We start from the raw sequence: 15,602 nt of genomic DNA, 5'->3' as shown, positions 1-15,602 counted from the left end.
GGTATAAGCATGGGTTGAGAAGTGCAGTAATTTAAGATGGAAGAGCGGGTCCTGCAGATGATGATGATTGTGATGAAGATGACGCAATGATGTTGGTTATCTCGAGGATGACCTCAGGGATAATATCAAAGGAATGTGCAAGAGCATGATGAAGAGGATAATGATGATTATGATGATAAGCACAATGCTGCTGCTTCTGCTGATGATGATAGGGATTACGATGATAAGGAAAATGTGTAATTGAAAGATGATGGTGCTGCTGAAAATGGAGAGGATAGCGTACAATGAATGATATTGATAATGATGATGAAAATAATGATGATGATTATGAAGAGGATAAAATGTATCAAAAAGAAAACAAATAGAACTTAATGTTGATGATGATGCAAGTAATCCGTACAACAATCAGGGGTAGACTCACTAAGGAGTGTGCAGCATGCACAACATTACAGCAATACAGCGAACACAAAGTTTTGATTGCGAAAGGTAAAGATAGGGGAACGGAGCAGGTTAAAAAAGAAGAGGAGCCTGACCTGGTGTGGTGTGGAACATCTCATGTCGTAGTTGAGCAGGTTGGAGGCATCTATGGAGAAGCGGAAATGACTCTTTTGCATACTGCCCTCAGACTCAGACCTGTGAAACTTGTCATTGTCCCCTCTCTCCTCCTCCTCTCTCTGCTTTTTCTTCTTGCGCCTGTTGCGTCTCTCTTTAGCACTCTTGGAACTGAGTTTGGAGGCCTCTGAGGAGGTGTCAGTGAGCTCCCCTCTCTCACTGAACTCCCCACTCTCAGCCGCTGTCACCGCTGCCGCCGCCTGTAAGCCAATCAACACACAGAAACCACTGTTGTCAAGGGCAACACAAGACTCAGCAGCAGCACATCAGAAATGACATAGAAAAATATTGGAAGCTTATGCAGGGCATTTTCAGGTCATGGTAAAAATAAGATAACACTAACAGTATCAATGATTTAAAACATTTTATTGTTAAAGACATTCCAGGGTTGTTGAAATAAGTGTGCTATAATTAAGCAATAAGGCCAGAGGGGGTGTGGTATATGGCCAATATACTATGGCTATAGGGCTGTTCTTCTGCACGACGCAACGCAGAGTGCCTTGATATAGCCCTTAGCCGTGGTATATTGGCCATATATGACAAACCCAAGGTGCCTTATTGCTATTATAAGCTGGTTACCAACGTAATTAGAAGAGTCAAAATAAAATGTTTGTCACACCTGTGGTATAGAATCTGATATACCACGGCTTTCAGCCAATCAGCATTCAGGGCTCTAACCACCCAATTTAAAATGGGATTTATATCGGTGACATTGTCACGTTCGCTGGAATAATTATCGGACCAAGCCGCAGCGGAGGTTGAGTTCCACATCTTTATTTCTAAGTGAAACTTAAGCAAAACAAAACAATAAAGAAACAACGAAACGTGACTAAGTGGTGCACATGCACACAACACAAAATAATATCCCACAAACACAGGTGGGAAAAACAGCTACTTAAATATGATCCCCAATTAGAGACAACGATTACCAGCTGCCTCTAATTGGGAATCATACAAATCCCCAACATAGAAAATAAATAAACTAGATCACCCCCAGTCACGCCCAGACCTACTTCACCATAGAGAAACAATGGCTCTCTATGGTCAGGGCGTGACAGACATCTTGTACCTGTGCGTCCTCCTGCTGTCTCTTCAGCTTCTGAAACTCCTCCTCCTTCTGCTGAGCCTCCTCAATGGTGGCCTGGTTCTGCTCGTCGTAGGCCATGGCAACCACAGCCAGGATTAGGTTGATAAGGTAGAAGGAGCCCAGGAAGATGACCAACACAAAGAAGATCATGTATGGCTTCCCAGCAGCCCTCAGGGTCTGGAAGAGAGACAGCGTGGAACAACACAGCTTATAACACATCTCTATCTCTCAGTGATACCCAAGAGATTCGCTGCATATACTGTCAGAGCACAGAAGCTGGCACAAATAGGTCTGTCCAATGACAACACAAGGAGTTCCTTCCACATGTTAAAAATAAAAAAGCCTCCAGTATCACATGGCATGAAGCAGACAAACCATAGAGTTTCATAGAGGGCCCAAAGCCTGGGCCCAAAGCCTGTTTTAGCCAGGGCAGCGCCATTGAGGTAGGCTTGTGGAACCAGCCTGATCGCTGTGTTCACCATTCTGTAAATAGAATGGCAATCAGGCTGGTTCCACCAGGCTACCATTGAGGGCTTTCAACATTTTGAAGTAGTCAATTTGGTGGCAAACATTCCATAACTGCAGGTGGAAGTTAATCACCAACCTTGGTTTTATACTGTTCCTGATTAGATTATACACTCCAGCAAAGTAGGGGGTGGTATGCACCTTATCAGTCTATTTAAAAACTGCCAGTACACTCAAAGAAGTAGAAGAGACAGAACTGGACAACTTTAAAATGTAGATATTCCTCAATGGTGCTGCCCATGCTGTCACAAAAGTGCCCATTGCAAAGACAGGAGATGAGCTCTCTAGTACATCTCTATGAGACAGACCTGCTGGTAGAGGTTCTCCCAGTAGTCCTGAGTCATCAGTCTGAACAGAGACAGGAAGGCCCAGCTGAACGTGTCAAAGCTGGTGTAGCCATAATCTGGGTTCCGGCCCGCTTTGATGCACCAGAATCCCTCTGGGCACAGCCTACAATAAACAACAAGCCAATCATAATCCCTATCTCTGCATTCACAATATCTGGTTTTCACAATAAATCTATTTTGATTTTAAAGCACAAAGACATGCACGAGGACAAGCACACACGCACACACCCGCAAGCATACGCAAACACGCACACGCACACAATTAATAGTGCATCCTGACGATCAGACACAAAGATAGTAATGTGGGCTCGATCTTACCCGGCACCACTGCCATTTCCACAAAGCAAAGCATCTTTTTTACCTGGGAGGTAGTAATAATTTTCTACAGGAAAAAGAGACAAAGTCAATCTTTCGCCAACTGCAAAAAGGATAAATGATTTCCGTCCTCAATACCTTCACAGCATTGTAACTAGAGAACAGTTCAAAGGTTTATTCACAAAAATCACTTTCTCTGGTCGTTAAAAATGCTCAATCTATTTTCTCCCCTCTTACCCCATGGTTGCCCAGGTCCTAGTGTTATGGCCATCAGGGTGCCACTGCCATTTTCCCCACTTGGGTGGTGACTCAATACCCTCCGTGTTGACAAGCTAAACGTTCCACTAGTATCATCCATCAACAAGCAGTGTTATGATGAACCGCCACACTACTTCCCACCGGAAGCTCTTACAAACCCCTCTCAGCCATTCCTGTCATTTTACATTACGCTCTTTAGCCGGGGTCTGCTCGTGTGGCTAGTAGCAATGAGCTGTGACTCACACACTGTAGTCTGAGGCTAGTAGCATGGCCTTCACTAACCCTCCATTGACTGTCTGAAGCCAAAGAAACATGCTTACTGGAATCATTCATGTAATAGGTCCAGTTGAACGAGCTGGTCTTGTTAAGGTCCGTCCCATTAAAGTCGAATGAATCATCAGAGACGTTGGTTGAGTTACGAGGGATCCTTAAACATTTGTTTCTTAAATTGCCCATGAACAGCTGCAGCCCTACTAGGGCAAAGACACTTAGGCAGAATACAGTGAGGATCAGCACGTCTGACAGTTTCTTCACTGACTGGATCAGCGCTCCCACAATGGTCTTCAGGCCTGCAGGACACGACAGAACCTCACTGTTATTCGCATAGGAGTCTTATACAGTGTATGCAAAGAAGACGCCTTCATTTGTACACAATGTAAACATCACAGCATGAAACAGCATGTCTGTTGCGTCATATGTTTAAAAAAATAAATAATGTGTGGATGTGTCCCAAAGAAGCTGCTCATATAATTGTTAGAGATTGGAACGCTGGCAATGCAGTCCCATTCTACTGTCTCAATGGGTCTTACACCATGAGAATGTTTCATCTGTTACCCCGTGTTCTTTTCTCCACTAGAATTATATGAGCCATTATAAGCACATCATCTTTTCTGTCTAAGATCCAAATCCCAGTAATATGTTTATAGCACACATCCATAAATTACAATGTAGCTTAAAATAAAGTTATTTATTGCTCTACAGGTGATTATAAACACCAATATGCCTACTCATAGTTGTTATAATGTCCAGGCAGTTCTCGCCACAATTGACATACTGTGCATTCGGAGAGTAGTCAGAACCCTTTCCTTTTTTCACATGTTGTTACGTTGCAGCCTTATTCTAAAATGGATTAAATACAAATAAAAAACTCATCAATCTACGCACAATACCCCATAATGGCAAAGCAAAAACAGTTTAACTTTTATTTTAGCAAATGTATTAAATTTAAAACTGAAATATAACATTTACATAAGTATTCAGAAGCTTTGCTATGAGACTCGAAATTGAGCTCAGGTGCATCCTGCTTTCATTGATCATCCTTGAGATGTTTCTACAACTTGACTGGAGCACCTGAGGTAAATTCAATTGATTAGACATGATTTGGAAAGGCACACACCTGTTTATATAAGGTCCCACAGTTGACAGCGCAGGTCAGAGCAAAAACCAAGCCATGAGGTCAAAAGAGATTTCCGTAGAGCTCTGAGAATAAGATTGTGTCGAAGCAAAGATCTGGGGAAGGGTACCTATACAATTCTGCAACAATGAAAGTCTCCAAGATCACAGCAGCCTCCAACATTCTTAAATGGATGAAGTTTGTAACCACCAAGACTTCTTAAAGCTGGCCAAGCAATCGGGGGAGAAGGATCTTGGTCAGGGAGGTGACCAAGTACCTGATGGTCACTCTGACAGAGGTCCAGAGTTCCTTGTGGAGATGGGAGAACCTTCCAGAAGGACTACAATCGCAGCACTCCACCAATCAGGCCTTTATGGTAGAGTGGCCAGATGTAAGTCACTCTTCAGTAAAAGGCACACGACAGCTCACTTGGAGTTTGCCAAAAGGCACATAAGGGTCTCTCAGACTATGAGAAACAATATTCTTTAGTCTGATGTAACCAAGATTGAACTCTTTGGCGTGAATGCCAAGCATCATGTCTGGAGGAAACCTGGCACCATCCCTACGGTGAAGCATGGTGGTGGCAGCATCATGCTGTGGGGATGTTTTTTAGTGGCAGGGACTGGGAGACTAATCATGATCGAGGGAAAGATGAACGGAGAAAAAAACAGAGAGATCCTTGATGAAAACCTGCTCCTGAGCACTCAGACTGGGGTGCAACAGGACAACGACCCTAAGCACACAGCCAAGACAAGTCTCTGAATGTCCTTGAGTGGCCCAGCCAGAGCCTGGACTTGAACCTGATCGAAAAAAAACAATTGAATCCATTTTAGAAGGCTGTAATGTAACAAAATGAGGGAAAAGTCAAGGGGTCTGAATACTTTCCAAATGCACTGTATGTGTGCTGTACTGTAGATATACCAGTGTGCTATAAACCTTACTAAGAGCTTGGATCAGAAAATATGTCTCAGAGTACAATAACAAAAGCATGCATGTCTGTGAGGGTGGACATGCATCACGATTAGCTCTGACATATGACACACCCTTACTAGACCAACAGCACAGTCAGGAGCAGTTGAATGAAGGCAGACACCCAAGTCAGGGAGGACAATGACAAGCAACCATCCCAAACAACAAGCTGGATGTAAACAGTCTCATGCAAACAAAATCGACTAGACCCCCCAAGTCTGTTCTGGAGAAATAAACAAATTAAGAAATAAAATAGTAGGTCTAAAAGCAAGCAATCCTTTCCATTTCAAGGAACTGCTTCAGATTACTGCTTTTACTGGCCATGTTACAGCATGAGAGGCAAACCATCAGACCTAAATAAAAACGTAAAGGTGAAGTGACCCTTAAACTTTGATGGAGTGAGTAGTACATTACCACCCTTTGGCCCCTAAACCTTAACCCTTAACCTTGCTCTCACCTGGGATGACCGATATAGTTTTCAAAGCTCGGAGAACCCTGAACGTTCTCAGTGCTGAGACATTGCCCAGGTCCACAAACTCTGTGACATATCTGTAATAAGGGGTAGGTCACAAACAGACGCCATGACAGGACAACAAAGAGCAGTCGGAGGAAACATGACACAAGGAAGGGGCTGGCTGACAACTGGCAGCAGGCACTCCTTACCTGGGATAACTGAAATAGTTTTCAAAGCTCTTAGTACTCTGAAAGTGCGAAGAGCTGAAACATTGCCTAGGTTTACAAACTCTGTTACATACCTGCAGGAAAATTCACAATTACAATAGAGCTTGTGTAGTTCAGGAAAAAATACATTCATGTTACATGGCAAGGGCCTTAAACCCCTCAAACACTATTACATAGTGGGGTAGACAATAGGTGTGAGGATTCTGAGGACATTAAACAAGGATTAACACTATCAAAGTTCAGGTTAGTCTGAGCAGTATGAGTGCCTCAATATTCATCATGTCTACATGGTATTGTAATAACAGGGTCTTGCAACCATCCTAACGCAGTATTGCAATACGTCTGTTCTCTTGTGTAAGCCACCAACAATGAATGCACTAACAACACAAATAATAAACCAAGTTGGCATGTTGCCCCTGAACAACAAACAAAATCGATGTTGTAATCTAAATCGACATTTACCCTGTACTTGTTGTAACTCATCTGCCTCAAGCAGCAAAAACAAACAGTAGTGAAGTCTGGTAGGTGTTAGTAGAAATACATGTAGGCAAAATTACTAGCAGTGTAGAAGTGGGTTTGTTGTGAGAATTTTTTATAGTGAACATTAGTGACTGTACAGCAGGGGTCCCCAATTACATTCAGCCTGGGCACAGATTTAGTATTTGACAAAAACAGAATAATTTCAAACCTTGATTACATTGGGACACAATTACATATGCCTCTCTATTTATGCTTGGGAATACTTGGGAACAGATTTCCTAAATTTAAATCACTTTTGGGTTAATTTTTGGTGATTTTACAGTCTTTTATGTCCAACCACGAAAATGATAAAAAAAAATATATATACATTGGGGGCCAAATAAAATAACCTGCGTGCTGAATTTGGATCGCGGGCTGCCTATTGGGGAACCCCGGTGTACAGTGTTGCCAATAGTTACACACTGTAGGTAAGTAATAATATCAGAAGCTAATAATAGTCCTTATTAAAGCTACAAACTCCTGTTACTGATCATAACAGGAAAATGAGAGAATACTTACGCCATGACAATAACACAGAAATCCAACCAGTTCCATGGGTCTCGGAGAAAGGTAAACTTCCCCACACAGAAGCCCCTTGCCAGAATTTTTATAAGAGATTCAAATGTATAGATTCCAGTGAATGTGTATCTGTTGGAAACAAAGAGGACTGGTTAGTCTACATAGATTACTGTGTGTGTGTGTATTGTGGAAGCGTGTCGATTTAGGGGTAAGACGATGACTTACTCTACATTCTTTGTCCATTCCGGGGGCTGACTCAGGGTCATAAACGCACAGTTGGTAAGGATTGTCAACATGATTACCATGCTGAACAATGTGGAGGCAGTTGTCAAGGAAACTGAACTGTCCAGACCTATTGATTCAATATTCATTACACATATCATGCAATACAACACTTGACTCTGGCATAGAGCGTACACCTCTCACAACTAGGTGATAATGCCCGAGAAGCCTGTGTTTGGAGGATATATTGTGCCACCGCCTTCGAGGGCCTTATCACTTTTATACAACGGGTTACCAACATATTCAAATAATGATTGACATATTTTTGCTGAATTTTTTTTGGGATGCATTTATTCATCCTTCCACAAGATATAGTCCCGATACAAATCTAAGGCTGCTACCCAAGCCGGCTGGTCGTTTTTTCTATCGGTTCGGTTGCAAGAGACGCGACCCAGTCATTCAGTCTTTTTGTTCTGTATCTATGGACGCTACCCAGTTGGTCAGTCTTTTTGTTCTGTATCTAGAGACGCGACCCAGTCGGTCAGTCTTTTTGTTCTGTATCTATACCCAGTTGTTCAGTCGTTCGTTCTAAATGTGCTATTACAAATACTGGCTGGCAACGTTCTTATCCCTTGCTTGCTAGCTAGCCAACTACGGCTAACTTACAGTCACATCAAAAAGTGCAGCCAGAATAACAGCAAAGTAGCTGCATTTGCGTTTGTTTAAGCTGTTGTCTGGATACATTTATTTGGATACATCCATAACAATGAGCTAATGAGGCACAATTTCGCCTGGCATAGAAAATGTGCTCACTCGTCAGGACACTGTTGTTCAGAGGAGCTAGCCAACAACACAGCTAACACAATCACTTCATACTGAAGCTGGAAAGACTGCAAATTAGCTGCACTTCGTTTTGTTTTAGCTGTTTTCTATTGACATTTCTTTGACACGTTCATTACTATGGGACAGCTAGAGATCGAATTTGCATATTGAAACAATGTTACAAATGTTGGAGAGACAGACAGCAAGGTTCAACTCCGATACTGTGAACCATCAGATCCTCCTCTCCACCCTCTCCGAGCTGGGCATCTCCGGCGCGGCTCACGCTTGGATTGCGTCCTACCTGACAGGTCGCTCCTACCAGGTGGCGTGGCGAGAATCTGTCTCCGCACCACGTGCTCTCACCACTGGTGTCCCCCAGGGCTCTGTTCTAGGCCCTCTCCTATTCTCGCTATACACCAAGTCACTTGGCTCTGTCATATCCTCACATGGTCTCTCCTATCATTGCTATGCAGACGACACACAATTAATCTTCTCCTTTCCCCCCTCTGATAACCAGGTGGCGAATCGCATCTCTGCATGTCTGGCAGACATATCAGTGTGGATGACGGATCACCACCTCAAGCTGAACCTCGGCAAGACGGAGCTGCTCTTCCTCCCGGGGAAGGACTGCCCGTTCCATGATCTCGCCATCACGGTTGACAACTCCATTGTGTCCTCCTCCCAGAGTGCTAAGAACCTTGGCGTGATCCTGGACAACACCCTGTCGTTCTCAACCAACATCAAGGCGGTGACCCGTTCCTGTAGGTTCATGCTCTACAACATTCGCAGAGTACGACCCTGCCTCACACAGGAAGCGGCGCAGGTCCTAATCCAGGCACTTGTCATCTCCCGTCTGGATTACTGCAACTCGCTGTTGGCTGGGCTCCCTGCCTGTGCCATTAAACCCCTACAACTCATCCAGAACGCCGCAGCCCGTCTGGTGTTCAACCTTCCCAAGTTCTCTCACGTCACCCCGCTCCTCCGCTCTCTCCACTGGCTTCCAGTTGAAGCTCGCATCCGCTACAAGACCATGGTGCTTGCCTACGGAGCTGTGAGGGGAACGGCACCTCCGTACCTTCAGGCTCTGATCAGGCCCTACACCCAAACAAGGGCACTGCGTTCATCCACCTCTGGCCTGCTCGCCTCCCTACCTCTGAGGAAGTACAGTTCCCGCTCAGCCCAGTCAAAACTGTTCGCTGCTCTGGCACCCCAATGGTGGAACAAACTCCCTCACGACGCCAGGTCAGCGGAGTCAATCACCACCTTCCGGAGACACCTGAAACCCCACCTCTTCAAGGAATACCTAGGATAGGATAAAGTAATCCTTCTAACCCCCCCTCCCCCCCCCCTTAAAGAGTTAGATGCACTATTGTAAAGTGGTTGTTCCACTGGATATCATAAGGTGAATGCACCAATTTGTAAGTCGCTCTGGATAAGAGCGTCTGCTAAATGACTTAAATGTAAATGTAAATGTAAATGTTTATACAAATCTCCGTTGTTGAAAACTAAATGTTAGTCTAAAAGAAATGTGAGATAATGTCTAGATGCTTTTTATAGTGGAGATCAAGTTTATAAATTGCTTGGCTGGGCTGATGAGACAGTGAATTGCGCAGTTAACAGGCATTTTAAAGTCATAGATTTAGCCGGTGGTAAGTTGTGGAATAGACACTGGCTGGAATACGGTTTCAACCAATCAGCATTCAGGATTAGACCCACGCGTTGTATAAAGTGCATTATAAACTGGGTGGTTCGAGCCCTGAATGCTGATTGACTGACAGCCATGGTATATAAGATCATATAACACGGGTATATTTTAACTGCTCTAATTACGTTGGTAACCAGTTTATCATAGCAATAAGGCAGCTCAGGGGTTTGTGGTATATGGCCAATATACCACAGCTAAGGGCTGTGTCCAGGCACTCCGCTTGCGTCGTGTATAAGAACAACCCTTAGCCGTGGTATATTGGCCATATACCACACCCCCCCCGGGCCTTAATGCTTTAATCATTATCTGTACAAACAAGATACAGACATACGATATAGGACACATTTATTTGACCTCAAAAACATTAAATGTGGTTAATCTTTTTTTAATCGAAGGATATGAGTGAACCAAAACCTTAATTGATATTCTTCTAAGAGCGTTGAAGGGGTTTAAGACATACAATGCAGGAGTGGCGTTGAAGCGGAAGATGGCCTTCCCTCGGTTCAACACTATAAAGGTCTGTGAGAGAGAGAGAGAGAGACTGTCAACACATATTCCTGGTCACTTAGGAGTGATGGAAATTATTCACAAAAAGAAGGACAACACAACACCAGCTTCTGTTATTGCTATAGCACACATTGTAGAGCACAGTGGTACTCTGTGGTGTCGTGATATGTCTCCCCTGAAATTGTCAGACGGGAGCCCTATCAATCATAGCTTTTCTGTCACCTTGGATACAAAGGCTCTGGATGGATGACAGTGTGCTTCATCACTTTTTCCTACACGATAACAACTGAACTTGGATCTGACAACAGAGAAAGCCTGTGCTACTGCAACTCTGGGTAATCACAGTGCCTGACACATAGAGATCTCTCACTGCACAGCATACACATGACAGGATAGACAGTACTAGTTTGCATAAACATAAACTCTCTGCTCAAAATATGACATGGATCCAAATGCTTTCCAATACTGCCTTAACCCTTCACAACTCATCCAAACATCCTCTCCTTGGTTTCAAAGCCCAGCTCTTTGGGATGACCAATCCCACTCACTTTCTGATTGCTGTAGAAGGTGTCCAAGTCCTCCAGTGGTGTGGACACCAATCCTTTGGGAATGTCCCCATATATGAGTGGCAGTGATTTGCCAGCCTCCAGGTCACTGCTGGGCTTAGGCCCGTCGTCGTCATCGTTGTTGGGCTTCGCCTTGGACTTCTTGGCGTTCTCGTCAGCGATCCGCCTCTCGATGGCATCGAGGGACTCACGACAAAACGGGCGGAAGCTGTCTGGTCCTGGCGGTACAAGCAGCTGTGCCATCATTTCATCCTGCACTTTCAGAGTGAATGGCTAGCCTCCTTCATTAGAAAGGGCTGAAGAAACAAGAGGGAGAAACTCCAGTAAGAGGCAAGTGTAGTGACTGAGCGTCAACTACTGAGGCAATGATATCCTAAAAACTACATTCAACCTGAAAAAATATTTCTGTTGCAGGAAATGTGCAACCTTTATAAGTGCCTAACACACTGACTTGGACAATATGATTCCATTATAATCGTACACTTACAATCATCCAATATCACACAGGTACCAGTGAGAAGGAAAACAAAAATGCTTTCCATGCCACTCTTTGGCGGCCAAACCATCAATATGAGGTACTTCACAGTCTATTCTTCTAACCTATCACTTCACTTTTTCTAAAGAAAACAACCCAATGAGTGGAGGAGAGATCTGACTGTGGACAGATCCCACAGAGGACAAGTAGCTGGTCCTAAAAAGTCTAGAGAGACCTGGCCATGCTCTTAAATCCACAGCAACGACCTGGGAAAAATTCAATCAGATGTGACATTATAATACATGGGATTAAACAGAGGGATTTTGCATCAGATGCGACTTCTAGTTTAACCCACTACTCTCTGTTCCAGAGCCAATCACACAGACAACAGCTAGGAGGCATGATCTCGTTCAGAGCCCAACGTTTCCACTATAAAATGTCTCAGTGTAAAGAGTAGGGACGAGACAGAGGGAGAGGCTGAGTTTCCAAATAGACTCAGAGAGTAGTAACATGATGCACAGGGACACTGCGATGGTAATATCAATAATCCCTTTACTACTGCTTCTTCTGCATCTGTCACATCTGCTTTATCACTCTGTCATTGGCTTTACAGTGCAATAAAATACATTGTTTGTCTTGTCGGGTCCAAGATATCAATCACTAACACACTGGTCAATGCTGGATTGGATTTAACATAAATCACATCAATATGTCAACATAGTAAAACCCATCAAGGGATTTAGTGAAACGAAAGCAGTTGTTGTAACCTCTGTGTGAGGTGTCTTTGTGCTCTGTTATGGCAGATTATCATATCTCCCCATATTCTTCATGTGAGTGGTGTTCTTGTGGGTTGTGAATATTAATGATTTGTTAAAACAGAAAAGCAAATAAATACATTAAATACGTTATACTAGAAATATCTTTATTATCACAGCTGTGATGGACTAGTTTGACTCTTTAGCCAGCTGTGCACAAATTGACCCTGAATTTGGAATGAACTCATAAGTGTCTATGATCGGCATTAGTACTGTATACTACTCACGCATCTTCTAATCAATTTAATGGCTAGTAGCCGCATATAATTTTCCTCCATTAAATGGAAGAAGTCATCAAGAAATGGCTTTCCAGTAAAAGTTTTTCTGTACAGAATTTGCCAGTTGTAACTGTGTACGAAATTCAGCCACAGTAGCTTATTTAAAATTCATCCTATTGTTGGCCTTACTGCATATGACAAATTGACCTCAAAGCCAAAGCCAACCTTTATACTATAGTTACCAAAAGGACAAAAATACATTTTGAAAACATTCAGACTACTCTATTCTGTACAGTACATCTTCCAAATGGGATAGGAAATATATATATTCGTAACAGTTGAATAAAGAGTTTCACAACAGTTTCATTAGGACATAGTCATGGCATGCATATTGCTTGTGGTTACACATCTGAGTGCATGCACTGAAGGTGCAGAGCACATGCATAAGTAGCAGCAGTTATGAAAATAGTGCAATGAACAGCTGACACCTGCTTCCTGAATAATAGAACCAATTATTCAGAATTAAATATTTTATATTGTAAAATTAAATAAAACATAGATATCATATTCAAGCCTTGAGGGGTGACAAGTCTATCTGATATAGCCAAGATTTTCATTTTCTATGACCCGAAAACAGCTTCTGGGCATAAGATTTGGCTGTGGATGTACCTGCTCATTCCGGACCAGTCCCTAATCCCCGGGACTCAAAAGAGAAAGAAACGGCGCAAGAGAGGCAAAAGAGTGAGCTCCCTGATGAGACTACGTCGGTGAGTAAATGAAATGCCTCTACCCTCTGTTCTATTGGTGAACGTACAATCACTATCCTATCAACGGGACCTGAAGAACAAGGACTTTGTCAAGAGTGCTTTGTCAAGAGTGAACGGCAGCTTCAGGTAAGGTTAAGGGGGGAGGTGTGTGTCTCTTTGCTAACAATAGCTAGTGTGTGATCTCTAATGTTAAGGAAGTCTCAAGGTTTTGTTTGCCTGAGTTAGAATACCTCATGATAAACTGCAGACCATACTATTTACAAAGAGAGTTTTCATCTATATCGTAGCTATCTATTTACCACAACAATCCGGCTACACTCAATGAGCAGAAATGCTTACTTACAGGCTCTAACCAATGGTGCGGGGAAAAAAGGTATGTGTGTATGTGTGTGTGTGTGTGTGTGTGTGTGTGTGTGTGTGTGTGTGTGTGTGTGTGTGTGTGTGTGTGTGTGTGTGTGTGTGTGTGTGTGTGTGTAAGTAAAGAAATAAAACAACAGGAAAAAGACATTTGAAAAAAGAGTAGCAAGGCTATATACAGACACCTGTTAGTCAGGCTTATTGAGGTAGTATGTGCATGTAGGTATCGTTAAAATGACTATGCATATATGATGAACAGAGAGTAGCAGAAGCGTAAAAAGAGGGGTTGGCGGGTGGTGGGACACAATGCAGATAGCCTGGTTAGCCAATGTGTGGGAGCACTGGTTGGTCAGGCCAATTTAGGTAGTATGTACATGAATGCATAGTTAAAGTGACTATGCATATAAGATAAACAGAGAGTAGCAGCAGCATAAAAGAGGGGTTGGGGGGGCACACAATGCAAATAGTCCGGGTAACCATTTGGTTACCTGTTCAGGAGTCTTATGGCTTGGGGGTAAAAACTGTTGAGAAGCCTTTTTGTCCTAGACTTGGCACTCCGGTACCGCTTGCCATGCGGTAGTAGAGAGAACAGTCTATGACTGGGGTGGCTGGGGTCTTTGACAATTTTTAGGGCCTTCCTCTGACACCGCCTGGTGTAGAGGTCCTGGATGGCAGGCAGCTTTGCCCCAGTGATGTACTGGGCCGTACGCACTACCCTCTGAAGTGCCTTGCGGTCGGAGGCCGAGCAATTGCCGTACCAGGCAGTGATGCAACTGGTCAGGATGCTCTCGATGTTGCAGCTGTAGAACCTTTTGAGGATCTCAGGACCCATGCCAAATCCTTTTAGTTTCCTGAGGGGGAATAGGCTTTGTCGTGCCCTCTTCACGACTGTCTTGGTGTGTTTGGACCAATCTAGTTTGTTGTTGATGTGGACACCAAGGAATTTGAAGCTCTCAACCTGCTCCACTACAGCCCCGTCGATGAGAATGGGGACATGCTCGGTGCTCCTTTTCCTGTAGTCCACAATCATCTCCTTAGTCTTGGTTACGTTGAGGGATAGGTTGTTATTCTGGCACCACCCGGCCAGGTCTTTGACCTCCTCCCTATAGGCTGTCTCGTCGTTGTCGGTGATCAGGCCTACCTACCACTGTTGTGTCGTCAGCAAACTTAATGATAGTGTTGGAGTCGTGCCTGGCCATGCAGTCGTGGGTGAACAGGGAGTACAGGAGGGGTCTGAGCACGCACCCCTGGGGAGCTCCAGTGTTGAGGATCAGCGTGGCAGATGTGTTGTTACCTACCCTCACCACCTGGGGGCGGCCTGTCAGGAAGTCCAGGATCCAGTTGCAGAGGGAGGTGTTTAGTCCCAGGTTCCTTAGCTTGTGATGAGCTTTGAGGGTACTATGGTGTTGAACGCTGAGCTGTAGTCAATGAACAGCATTATCACATAGGTGTTCCTTTTGTCCAGTTGGGAAAGGGCAGTGTGGAGTGCAATAGAGATTGTATCATCTGTGGATCTGTTTGGGCGGTATGCAAATTTGAGTGGGTCTAGAGTTTCTGGGATAATGGTGTTGATGTGAGCCATTACCAGCCTTTCAAAGCACTTCATGGCTACGGACGTGAGTGCTACGGGTCTGTAGTCATTTAGGCAGGTTGCCTTTGTGTTCTTGGGCACAGGGACTATGGTGGTCTGCTTGAAGTATGTTGGTATTACAGACTCAATCAGGGACATGTTGAAAATGTCAGTGAAGACACCTGCCAGTTGGTCAGCACTTGCCCGGAGGACACGTCCTGGTAATCCGTCTGGCCCCGCAGCCTTGTGTATGTTGACCTGTTTAAAGGTCTTACTCACGTCGGCTACGGAGAGCGTGATCACACAGTCGTCCGGAACAGCTGATGCTCTCATGCATGCCTCAGTGTTGCATG

At 44.0% G+C, this 15,602-nt stretch overlaps 1 protein-coding gene across 1 annotated transcript in view; it reads right to left on the bottom strand.

Moving 5' to 3' along the window:
• LOC120057766 (sodium channel protein type 2 subunit alpha-like) overlaps positions 1-11,293 on the bottom strand; it is a 37,448-nt gene extending 26,155 nt beyond the window's left edge. Inside the window, exons 1-10 of the mRNA XM_039006239.1 lie at positions 11,030-11,293; positions 10,375-10,493; positions 7,451-7,540; positions 7,226-7,354; positions 5,964-6,055; positions 3,465-3,713; positions 2,890-2,953; positions 2,533-2,674; positions 1,682-1,876; positions 534-812 (exon numbers count right to left, since the gene is read on the bottom strand). Of these exons, the coding sequence (XP_038862167.1) occupies positions 534-812; positions 1,682-1,876; positions 2,533-2,674; positions 2,890-2,953; positions 3,465-3,713; positions 5,964-6,055; positions 7,226-7,354; positions 7,451-7,540; positions 10,375-10,493; positions 11,030-11,293 (1,623 nt within the window). The remainder of the gene's footprint in view (positions 1-533; positions 813-1,681; positions 1,877-2,532; positions 2,675-2,889; positions 2,954-3,464; positions 3,714-5,963; positions 6,056-7,225; positions 7,355-7,450; positions 7,541-10,374; positions 10,494-11,029) is intronic.
• Between the last annotated feature and the right edge of the window lie 4,309 nt (positions 11,294-15,602).

Source organism: Salvelinus namaycush, chromosome 13 (genome assembly GCF_016432855.1).
Source record: "Salvelinus namaycush isolate Seneca chromosome 13, SaNama_1.0, whole genome shotgun sequence".
NCBI lineage: Eukaryota > Metazoa > Chordata > Actinopteri > Salmoniformes > Salmonidae > Salvelinus > Salvelinus namaycush.
This window is presented reverse-complemented; position numbering and strand designations above follow the sequence as displayed.